Consider the following 12,256-nt stretch of genomic DNA (forward strand, 5'->3'; position numbering starts at 1 on the left):
AACTCTAGACAACCTCCAAGAAAATGCTGAAACATTTGCTCATCTGACGCAAATCGTCTTAGAAATAATGAATTGAAGGTACCTCAGACAAGATCACGAATTAACAAGAGCTAGCAAACACGCAGAGAGCTAATTAGAAACTATAATATGAAAATTTTGACACCAATATCCCATGTTTTGGTAAAAGCTAAGAAATGATATGAAATTGGAGATCTGGAAAGCGTAAGTAACGAGGGTGGCCTGCAATCCTTATAGGTGAGCCCAGTGTCTAACTGATATACAACCACCGCACAGCCATCAACTGTATTGGGAACACTTTCAGATTACCTGAGCGACTTGCATCTAGCAGCCTTGGGAACAGATTTAAGCCCAAGTTCCATGAGGGTGTCATCATATGCGTCTGAATCTTGAGCTAAGGGAGGGCCAAAAATGTTTTGTGTTGTCTGCGTTGTTTCGTGCACCAATATCTCTTCCTTAAGCTCTTTGACTTCTCGCTACAACACGAAACCAGAGTTCCATAAGGACTTCTTCAGTGTATCACAACATGAACACTTCTCACAAAGAGCCCTCGCATAAAGTCACAGACGATTTCAAGCGTATCACGGCTTTATATGGGCATGTTCCTTTTTATTTGCCACCAAAGGAACTTTGTGATAATGGAGCAGCCTTATGGTTATGAAGTACTAATTTGTTGGTGAGAACGTTGGCCTAGCGGTAAATATAAAACAGCTTTAATAAAATTGGCTCCTAGGAAACTAACAGAGGTTATAAGAGGCTATTGACCTCGATGGTAATGTCTGCGAGCTTAATCTCAAGGTGAGGATAAGAAAGCGGTGAGCCAAGGTGCCCCATTTCTGTTATCGTTAGGAAAAAATGGAAACCTTTCAAAAGGATGGGCTGTGAGCAAGAGAACTAAAATGAAAAAGTGAAACTATTTTTGTCAACTTATTTGTATAGACTGATAAAATGTTAGTTGGTCTAGCCAACATCTAAAGATGACTTTTTAAAATCATCACAAAATCAGACTGATGAAAGAATGCTTTTTAAATATTCTATTTTAAATATTTTATTTTAAATATTTTATTAGCGTGTTTATTAATAGTTTATGATCAAGTAAACTGATAAAATGAGGAAAAATTTACGACCACTTTGGAAAAACACACCATGAAGATTCCGCATGACCTCAAAAAATTACTGTTTTTTATCAATGATGAAATTTAATAACAAAATACGCTCTGATAAACAACAATAACAATTATATCATCATAAATATATGTACACTATTTCATGGTTATTTGGTCTAATCCAAGCACCGATGCCAAGTAAGGCCTATTCCTTTACCGTCAAACAGGTAAGTTGCAAACTGCATTACACCGAGCTGACAACTTGAAAAATCATGTATAGAACCATTGATGCTGACATGGATGTGTTTTGGCATGGCTTTTTAAATGGGAAGACATCTTGAATGAATCTAAAAACAATCTTCAAGAGGAAACAGGAGGGGATGGATGCCTTACGTAGAAAATGAATACCAATCAAGATAAGAATCTCAAATGGATACACAAGAGAAGGACTCCGAGAGTGGTGAAAGTGGAACACACTCAACTGATAGCAAATGAGAGAAAGAGGAATAAACAAAGATTGGATGTTGTAATAGAGGTTGTAATCTTCTCTACGAGAAAGCACCAGAGCAAAGTCAGCAGGCTTATGCATTATTGTAAAAAAGGACTTTCCTTTAAGGTGAGATCTCTTCATTTCCTAATAGCAGGCTATTTTTGCCAGTTTAAAGGTTGACTTGCAACAAAATTCACATTACAGTTATTTGGTATCAAAAGGTTCACCATGTCTTACTTTGCTGTGTTGTAGGTGCAAAATATGTGGAAATGTGATTACAAGCTCCTAAAAGCTCAAGAACGAACAGTTAATCGCAGCCTCCGCGAAAACGCCGTAGTTTGGAATCTCTTAATTTTGATGACATACTCAAAAATTGTGGTTATTGTTTGGACACGTGATGTTATTACGCCAAATTAAAGGCCAATAAAAGGTTCAATATAAAACGTAGCGAAGCACTAGTTTATGACAAACACTTCGGTTTCTACCGGAAAGCCCGCATCAAATATAGATGCTCGCTACTTTACAGTTCCGTTTCAGCCTGGTCTAATTAATCATCTAGCTGTAATCTGATCATGTGACCCATACTTCCTGCAAAATGGCACAAACAATTTCTGCATCATTTTTCGACTATCACAGGTAACCAACAGGCTCGTCATGTTTATCAGAGGATGATATGCACTTCTTTGAGCTAAGGTTAAAAAATTAAACAAACTTTTATGGTATGTTTTGAGATATCAATGCTCAAAGTGGCAGCATTACAATGACGATGAAATAGACGCGTAAGGACAATATACATGGTTTTATTGAATGCGTGAAGTATATTTGTGAAAATATTTCGACGAATGAGGTTGCATGAGAGCGTAAACAGAAGCCATCGTGTCCAACTACATCCCCTTTGAGCCGTTTTGGAAAGGAATTCCAATCTACAACGTTTTCGTGATGACTGATTAACTGTTTGTTTTTGAGAGCTTGTAATTACATTTCCACATATTTTGCACCTACAACACAGCAGAGTAAGACATGGTGACTCTTTTGATACCAAATAACTGTAATGTGAATTTTGTTGCAAGTCAACGTTTAAAGAAAATATAAAATGAAACATTTGGTTATATTCATGTTCCAAATATCGACAAACAGACTTGGTGTTACCCTACCAAACAATTTTACCAAATATGCTAAGTGTTGCGCCTGAGATGCCATCTAACAGATTTTACGCAGCACTTACAGCGCATGCTGAAAATGCTGAAAGGCAGCACATCTGACCCTACACTCACCACAGACAAAAAAGAATGTCCATGGTGATTTTTACGGCGCAGACCTACCAAGAAAATGAGGGGAAACTTGTCTCTTACTTGATTATAGATCATAAACCGGTCATATCAATGCTCGATGAAGGAAACCAATTTCAATAAAACTATACACAATAATGGTTAGAGTGTCTTACTTTTATCTGACACTAATGATATGGCTAAAATTTATGGGTGCTTCCTTTGAAACTTCGTGTATTATCTTATCTTTTACAAGATATTTATTGAAAGTAAAAGACGGTCTGACAGTCGTCTTTCAATAGCAACAGGGTCAAAAGGAGTCGAGTGAAGCGGTAGAGACAAATGATGGGTATCAAGTGGTCCGAGGCCCATAAAACAGTTTACAGCCTTATAAAGCACCCATTAGAATTGTCGCTGGCTCGCCACTGGGCTAATGCAGACTTTATGTTCCAAGTTTTCATTGATAAGACCAAGAATGTATTTAAATGGCAGATTTAAATAATTGGGCCTTCCTACCAACAAACCTAAGATTAACTGAATGGAAAATGTTATGCCCCGAGCAACTCAGCTTGAAAAAATAACAGAGCTGAACAATGAATTAATCGATGACTCCGTCATATATTGGTTGTCATTATCCGTCAAGTCAGCTCAAATAGATATTTCAACTGAATATAAATTTAATCGCCTAAATAAAGCAATACTGCCTTTTATAAATAAACAAACCTTTTTGGAAACGCCCTAGGAGTTAATGAGCAAGAATTCAAGGGATAGCAACTCCCAAATACAAACGATGGAACCATCACTATAAGCAAATGGATGGCGGTACCTGGAGAGAGGTACAGAGCTGTTCAGTGAGTTCCTTAGAGGCTGTGCATTGCTGCAGCTGTATCTTGAGCTTACTTAGCTCTGCACCGCGCGACTGATCTAGTAGGTCCTGAACTTGACGCTGACTTTCCTGGGTGACAAACGAAAACAACTGTCTAATGGCTTGACAAAATAGTACAGCTAACAGCATGGAACATGCATGGACAAAAACTAAGAGAGGACAACTAACTGATTCAACAGATAAAGTTGATATTTAAAGATGGAAGGCTACCTTTAGACTCTGAGTGAGTCTGTTGACTGTCTCCGCATGATCAACCCTCTCTTTAGCTATGGCCTCCATGTCAGTTTTGAGGAGCACAGTGGCCGAGTCCATTTCTTCCTTCTGTTGATAAGACAAGAATGGACCAAAGGCTAAGGCAATATAAGCCAACAGACTTTAACTAGGTACTAGATGTTTGACAGTCAAGTATAATTTAATTGTTGCCATAGTAGCTACACCTACCAGATGCTAACACCGAGTTCAGACAGGACACTTGCACTAGACATCAACTGCTGACAACTATACCTAGACCGAGTCAGCAACAAGTTTTTCCATAGAATTCATCAGAATTTTGCTTTTGGCGTTCTTGGCCTCCGCAACCCAATCATATAATGCCAATGTGTTTATTTGTGTTGGTAAGTGATATATATATATATATCACTACAACTAAATATAACTATACATCAATATATATAAAAAATTTTATATATATATATACTGTAGTTGAGTGTGCATAAGTGCTAACATGTTAATGCTGTCTTCTTGCAACATTCATACATAGTACATGTTTGCCTGCAGAACTCAAGTGAAATTTGTAAGCCCTTCTGCTTGCCGCTGTTGCTAATTTTGGTAATTTGGGCACGAAACACAACAGAAATATACTGCATGTGTAACCATTTTATGCCCAACATCGTTTTAGAGTGTAGCACATTAAAAAACCCAAAAGCTCAAAAATGTTTTCAACTCAACCGCTAAGAATATTTCTGTTTCTTTTGGCCTTCTCATTCTTTATATGTTCGGCCAATTGTAGCATCTTAGCCCTTGTTAGGATGAATAACACCCGCTATTATAGCCTGTGAGGTCGACATAACTCTTTATTCTCATGCTAACCTCAATAAACATCGTATACAAACAAACAAGCCTATTATTAACCAAATATACAAAAGTAAACAGACCTGCAATTGACTGGGCATATCCGAAATCTTAAGTAATGGCGTCATGAAATTTTTTTTATCGATATTTTTTATTCAGAGGATTTTAGTGAAGTTATATGCGATTCCAGAAATGAGCTTGATACGGAGAGCCACGATAATGAAAATACAGCTGGTGTTGAAAGTGTAAATATTTGTGTATTCACTAGGTCTATTGTGACAGTTAACCGCTCTATTGCGAGGTAATGAATTATTATGAAATAATTGTTTTGAATAAATTATTAGCAAAAGTTAATTTTAAAATTTGTAATTGCGCATATTTGAGTGTTGACAAACCGCATATACATAACCACTTGACTTGATGATAATTCCGACAGCAAATGAAACTACAAACGATGTGAGGAAAACCGTGAGAATTTTTGTGGACATCTACATGTTCGCGCATGACAAACACTGCAGAGACAATAAAAAAAGGAATAAGACAAGTAGTGCCTTGTTTCCAGCGGTGTGTAGACAATGATTGCCAAAACAAACTGTATTAAAACGAGGGAAAGAAACCTGACTCAAGAATGCCAAATATGTATATGCCTTGACACTTATTACTACCTGACAGTGCAGACGCTGCTGGAGATTAGCTATCTGCTGATTAAGCTCATGTTTAGCGTTTTCTCCCTCTTTCCTCAGAGAGTTAACGATAGATTCATGCTGCTCCCTCATCCTTTCTATCGTATCACTGCTGCCGAGGGAGAATATCTGGGCATTCAAACTCTCTATGCTTCCTTCAGCTGCCAAGAGCTGCTCCTTCAACTGCATACAATCATTTACACAATGAATAAAGTTACGGCAAAGGCCCATGCTGGATTAGCCATGCGCAATGCATTCCTGCAAGATTATGAGAGACGATGTAGCATCATTCCTTTCATATCTTACAATGTAGGCTTTGTTAGCTCGAGATACTCATTACGTATGGAATGCCTAACTGCGGCGTAACAACTATTAATTCGCATTTGAAAAATTCAATAGAGAGGCGTTGCTGATCATCTCAAGGATGCATCAGAATATAATTCAAAAGCAATGCGTTTAAACATTTCTAGCGACTAATCAGCTAAAACACGCAATCAATCCTTTAGCGCAAAGAGAAGAGTCCTGACTATTAATGAATACACATAATTAATCTCACTATGTTAGACTAAACTCTGTTTATACTTTATACAAAAAGCTTTACAACAACATATACAGTCATTCCACAACATACAAGAAATTTGAGATACGAGAAAAATTCTGAACAACTTTTTGCTTTGAGATAAGAGATACAAGATGAGGCAACTATCAGGCGGCTGAGTACGCGAGAGGCTGCTTATGAGAACAGCATCGCTCGGTCTTCCTCGTTGGATCAGTTTTAAAAAGTCTGGCTAAAATGAAGGTGAAAGCAAGGTGAAAAGAGCCAAAACTCAAGCAAAAAAAAGGAAATGGAGACAAAAGCAGAATTAAGCTCAAGGAAACGTGAGATTAAAAATTATTTTCAAGGACTGATTAGTAAGCTAAATTCATTAAAATTAAATTTAAAGTTTATGTTATTTTACGTAGTGTTACTACAAGTCTATCGTACCGAACGTGTTGCCTTGAAATTTCGCTCGCACCACCGTTAGCCGCTACCATCTGTCTCGAAAGGAAGAACTCCATACAGTACTGTACCTAGTACCATTACATTTTATTGTAGATGATAATCACTAGATAGGTATTTGTTACTTTGTGAGTGTAGGTGGTGAATTAGATCAATTAAACACGCTTTCCATGGTAATATTCTGTATTTAGGAGGTTTTTTCAAAGGGTGGAAACGGATTAGTTTGTATTTATTTAGCTTATATAAGAAAAACTGGTTAGAGATACAAGAGAAATGACATATGGGGCACGCAATAAGCTCGTACGTAGAGGTACGACTGTATATATGTATTTGTATGTACATTTGTGCTTCAGTATTTCGGCTAGTTCCGATACTTGTATATATAATGCTCTCTTGTAATTTTGGTGTCAACACAATACTATGCAAGAGTTGCTGTGTGGAGATTGTTTCCTCCATTATTTGGGCCGAAAAAAATTATTTGTTAATTTGATTCTAAAGTCTGATGATATCACGTTAGGCTTGCTGACACTCTACTCACGGATCACGGTAGCCTGTCTTGACAAGCTGTTGTTTTTGCGTAGTTGTCCCCTCGTCGAGCGGCGAGCAACAACAGCTTGTCACAAGACGTACTGCACCTGATGCATCAGCTGCACTTATAGGGAGTTGTTCTCTTCCGTCTACGCGGCTTGGCCGCGATGTTATGTCGGTCGCTCCATTGGTAATCATAACGGATTTCATGCAAAAATTTATGTAGAAAAAAAAAAGATTACAACGTTTAACCAAAGACCAGTTTTTGTGATAAACTTTAGTAAAACTTAAGAATAAAATAAACTTAAAATAAAATCCATAAGAACAAATAAAACTGACTGATACAAAAATAGAAATAAAACTGACTGAGCGCACAAATAACGACATGTTGCCTAAGTTCCCAAATTCTAATAAAGTTTACTGCAGAGAGAGGTCGCCAGTTAAACGTTCTTATCTTAATTTTTCTACATAAATTATTGCGTTAAATCCGTTATGATTACCAATGGAGCGACCGGAATAACATCGCAGCCAAGCCGCGTAGACGGAAGAGAACAACTCCTTATAAGTGCAGCTGATGCATTAGGTGCAGTACGTCTTGTGACAAGCTGTTGTTGCTCGCCGCTAGACGGGGGGACAACTATGCAAAAACAACAGCTTGTCAAGACAGGCTAGGATCACGGCAGCAAGAAGAGAAAGGCAATAGCCATGAGCCAACTAACCTCATCACACTCATTACTCAGCTTTCTCTTTTCATCCTGAACTTCATCTAACATCTTCTGCAACTCAAACCTGGCTTCCTTGTTTTGCGCTAGTAAGGCCTGGGTGTGCTTCAGACTGGCTTCACAACCCTGCTTACTTCCTGCCAATAGACAAGAGACAAGTTAATCCAGCTTGTTAAGGTCAATAGAGGAGGGTGGGTGCACTAAGGCTACAATTTTCTGCTGATTTACTGATCCACTGATAGTAGTTGATAAGTTGAGAGCTTGCCATATTGGTAACAAATATTTCTTAGTTTTCAAGTGTCCTTGAGTTGATGATTAGTCAGGGAAGGGTTCCTTGCACAAGAACTCAACTACAGTATCAGCATAAAATAGCGTAATAGATTAATTTGTTATATTTTAAAGAGACACTCTATTAAAAGAACGTGGTTTATTTTAAGTAAATGCTGCTAACTACGTATTGGGAAATAGAATCAAAACTGTTTTGTAAAAAATTATTGTAATACTAGTGATGAAATTAAGAATCGCTTTTCTTTCAATGAAAAAATGAAATTTTGAAAAGAGCAGACAATTCTTGAATTCACACACAATCATATTTCAACCCAGTTTACAAATTTAAAACATCTGATTGGAACTTTTCACCAATTTCTCTGTTGCACACCTCTCATTACCTAAAATTTTAAATCCAAATTGCCATTACATTTGTTGGGTAAAATATGTAACAGAACAATTATATTCGATCACTGATGGTTTAATTTGAAGAGTTTCCTGACGAAACTGAGTGTTTGGTCTGAGAGTTATATCGCTATATTACAATACATTACAATACAAATCATGAAATGGATTTGCCAAACAAAAGGTGTAAGAGACCAACCACAGCTGGACAAGCACACTGACCAAGCAGAGATATTGGCCAGCCATATGACAGCAAGAGTAAAACTGGACAGAAAAAATTGTACCAGGTGTGAGGAATCCAACTATAATTGACTGGAGGAAAGAAAGAGTGCTAGTCACAGCAAAAGTAGTCTGAGAAACTGAATGGTACTTCTCCTTAGGCAACACTCACTTTTTAGAAATCCTGCACCCCTACTAACCTGCATACACAAGCACACAAACCTTGAAGTAGTGCCACCTCATGTCTCAGAATCCTTAGCTCCTTTGTGTTCTCCAACTGAGACAGCTCATACTTCTCCTGCAACTCTTGAAGTTGTCTGCTCTTTGCTTGATAGAGAATTCCTAGCTGTGTATTTTTAGCCCCAGGTCCTGAATGAAACAAGATTGAGTAAATGCGCAAATGTTCGCCCATGCTAAAAGCAACGTATATAGTATCAAGAACCTAATGCAAAGTCATCAATAGATTGTAAAGAGCCTACCTGTGTTGTAAGCATTTGATATTGAAAAAACATATCTCACCTACCCTACCCAAGCACACAGTAGGTAAACCACAAAAAGCAACAAAATATCTATCAAATGTTTCTAGTAACTTATGGCTTCGGTGAGTAATGACATGCTGCTTTGAATGCAAACTAATCTTCTGTATAACTTGGGTTTGAAGTTATACAAAAGATACCTTTCAGACAGTTTTTACATTTCGAAAAACAAGTTCATATATTTATGCTCAGACAGCTACACGTAAAAGTAACTATTTTGAGAGAAAGCAGTTCAGTTTCTAATCACACAACCCATACATCAGACATAGTAGTATGACACTCGTATGGGTGACCAGGGACTGCTTACATGTATGTGTATGAATATATTATGAGGAGTTGTTTTCTCTTAACATTTTAAATGTACTTGTGTTTAATTTGAGTAGTTAATGTTTTTCACTCACTCTCAGAAGATACATATTTGGAACGCTCACTTTTGGCCACAATTGGAGTTAACTGAGCTGATTATTACGCAATCACATGCGTGTACAAAGTGTGGTGGTTCATAACCTTGACACACGAGAAACTCTCAAGTTAAAAGTGAAGTTGTTTTAATCTTGTTGAATATTAAGGAGACATTGCTGAATATTAAGGAGACAATTATGGTTAAACTAGCACCTAGCCTGAAACTTGCACATGTAATACCATTCACTAGCTGCCAACAACTTGCGATAGCCTCAAATACAGCTACTCCGAATCAGTTTGTAAGAGCATTACATGAACGGCCCGCCGTAGTATACTTGAGCTCCGCCAACAAGTGGCTGAGCACTGCCATCCTACTTACCTTCTTGGAAGTATCGCTCCTGCAAAATGTCGACAGGAGTTTTCTTCTCACCACTCTCAACAAAAACTGTGTTATCCGCATCACTGCTGCCAGTCAGGTGTCTATCTGCGGAGCCATTGCAGGTTTGGTAAAGAGGAGAATGTTGGACACTGCTATGACGCTGGTGGCTATCGCTACCTGACAGCGAAGAGGGATAACTACCGTTGAACCTCTCCGTACCCTGCTGACTCGGGAACGTTTGGTATGGAGGGGAGCCTATTCCGGCATCAACCTTCTGACCTGTGCTTCCTTCATAGGCGGTTGATGAGATATCTGGTTCCTGGTAGAGGGTTTCAGTACCCTGCTTAGTATTATAGGAGTGATGTGGAGCGGTAAGCGTGGATGGTGACGAGCTATACCTTCTGTGTATAACAGGTGTGATGAGAGGCGGCGCTCTACACTCTGATACAGGAGTAGATGCGTGATAGTCAATCTTATTGCTTGTCCAGCGGCTTTGCTGACTACAATGATAAAAAATGTCTACAAATGCACAAGCATGATTTACTGAGTAGGTTACATCAATCACTAACCAGCACTTGTTTTTACACCCTTACACCATCGACTTCATTTAATGCAGCCACAATAGATTCAGCAGCGAGCAGCGGTCTGAGATGTGAGTAAAAAACTGTTAGACAAGAATCAGGGACAGCATAATTAGCTAGAGTCTTGACAAAGAGTTCACAGAAACTAACTACGGTATGCCCTATTTAGTGCGCATGACTGAAACAATCTTCTTAAAGATTATATTCATTGAATGGCCAATAAAGGTAAATCAACCTTATGTCAAGACAGAGTAGAGATACATTATAGATTGAGAGACAAAATTTCTCCACTTCCAGGCATACTTTGGTAGAGCGTACCAAGTTATATTTACAATGTATGCATAACTGAGCGAACCCAGAATCTAAGTCTTTAGTGTAACAAATTTATGACGCTTAAAAATTACCTATTTTTTTAATTTTCTATAAAAGGCACATTTTCAAAACGCTGATATAAAAAGAATCATTTATACAGAATGTGATAAATACTAAGAAAGGCAACATTGGACAACTAAGATGTGCTCTTTCGTCATGTTCTGAATTAGGCCTCCAAACACAAATCAAGAAGAATGAATTAAGAACAACCTATTTAAACAAACATTTGAAGTTTCGAAATGGACCCAGGAATTGAAATATTATTCAACTTTACCAGATTTCATCAGAATGCCTGCCGGAGTCATGTGAATCATCACTAGCAAAGGAGCATGTCTCATCCGCTTCAATGTCGTCAAATGCGTTGGCGAGGAGGTCCTTTAACTGAAACAAAGTTTGCAGATCTTTGAATACACAGATACTCATTATCACAGAAAATTAACTACCAATAACGCAAAGTTCTCTATCATTAAAGTGTTTCAAATAAACGAAAGCGATTACACTCAGCTATGCTATCCGATTTAGACAGAGCAGTTGAAAGATTGCAGTTGACAAATCACTGTCGACCTTCAATATGATAGTTAATCTTCCAAAAATATGTGATGACTGATGAGACTTTTCTTGTCTATATACATCAGCTCATTAAATGTTTGAGCTTGGTGGTGATATGTTTCACTGAACAGTTGATACTACGCTGTCTTCTCACACAAGATGTCACAGCCAACCTTAAAAAGCCCTTGCTTAATAAGGGCGACTTCGATGAACTGCTCGGAGTGAGCAATTTCCAAAACCCTTCCCTGCGAGAGACGCTCCTCAACCCTCTGAGCAAAGTCAGCCCGGCAAGCCGCCCAATCAAGTCTCTCATCCTTATCTGCCATTCAGGTCACGACAGGAAAATGCTAGCATGAATACCAAAAGAAAACTGAGACCAATGATGGAGGGATTTGCGCTATAAACCGTTTAAAATAGCTCATGCTTTATCAGCGTATCTTGGACTCTCGAGTGCAGTTGTTACAGGGCAAATAAGGATGTTGTGCGTCTACAAGTCACATCAAATGACTCACAGAGAGAGAGGAGAGAGAAATTGAAGAAGATCTAACATAAAAAACGGTGTTGAGTAACAATCCAGTAACCATCCAAGTTTGGTGTGATAATGCGATGTCTGGAATCTATCCAGTAGTATTTTTGTCAATAAAGCAGTCCGGCAACGCGCCAGCAGACTCAAAATGCATTAGGCATTATTTATCTTGGAAAAAAGAAAGCTAGTGACTATGCGGCCAGGAAAGGCCAAACAATTGAGAGTGGCTGATAACATTGTCAAGGTTA

General features: G+C 38.2%; 1 protein-coding gene across 1 annotated transcript in view; it reads right to left on the reverse strand.

Moving 5' to 3' along the window:
- The window catches only part of LOC137400439 (centrosomal protein of 152 kDa-like), a 48,682-nt gene that overhangs the window by 34,366 nt on the left and 2,060 nt on the right, over positions 1–12,256 (reverse strand). The window contains exons 2-9 of the mRNA XM_068086766.1: positions 11,208–11,314; positions 9,981–10,480; positions 8,886–9,032; positions 7,770–7,909; positions 5,505–5,705; positions 3,979–4,089; positions 3,709–3,837; positions 334–494 (exon numbers count right to left, since the gene is read on the reverse strand). Coding sequence (XP_067942867.1) covers positions 334–494; positions 3,709–3,837; positions 3,979–4,089; positions 5,505–5,705; positions 7,770–7,909; positions 8,886–9,032; positions 9,981–10,480; positions 11,208–11,314 — 1,496 coding nt within the window. The remainder of the gene's footprint in view (positions 1–333; positions 495–3,708; positions 3,838–3,978; positions 4,090–5,504; positions 5,706–7,769; positions 7,910–8,885; positions 9,033–9,980; positions 10,481–11,207; positions 11,315–12,256) is intronic.

Source organism: Watersipora subatra, chromosome 7, assembly GCF_963576615.1.
Source record: "Watersipora subatra chromosome 7, tzWatSuba1.1, whole genome shotgun sequence".
Classification (NCBI taxonomy): Eukaryota; Metazoa; Bryozoa; class Gymnolaemata; order Cheilostomatida; family Watersiporidae; genus Watersipora; species Watersipora subatra.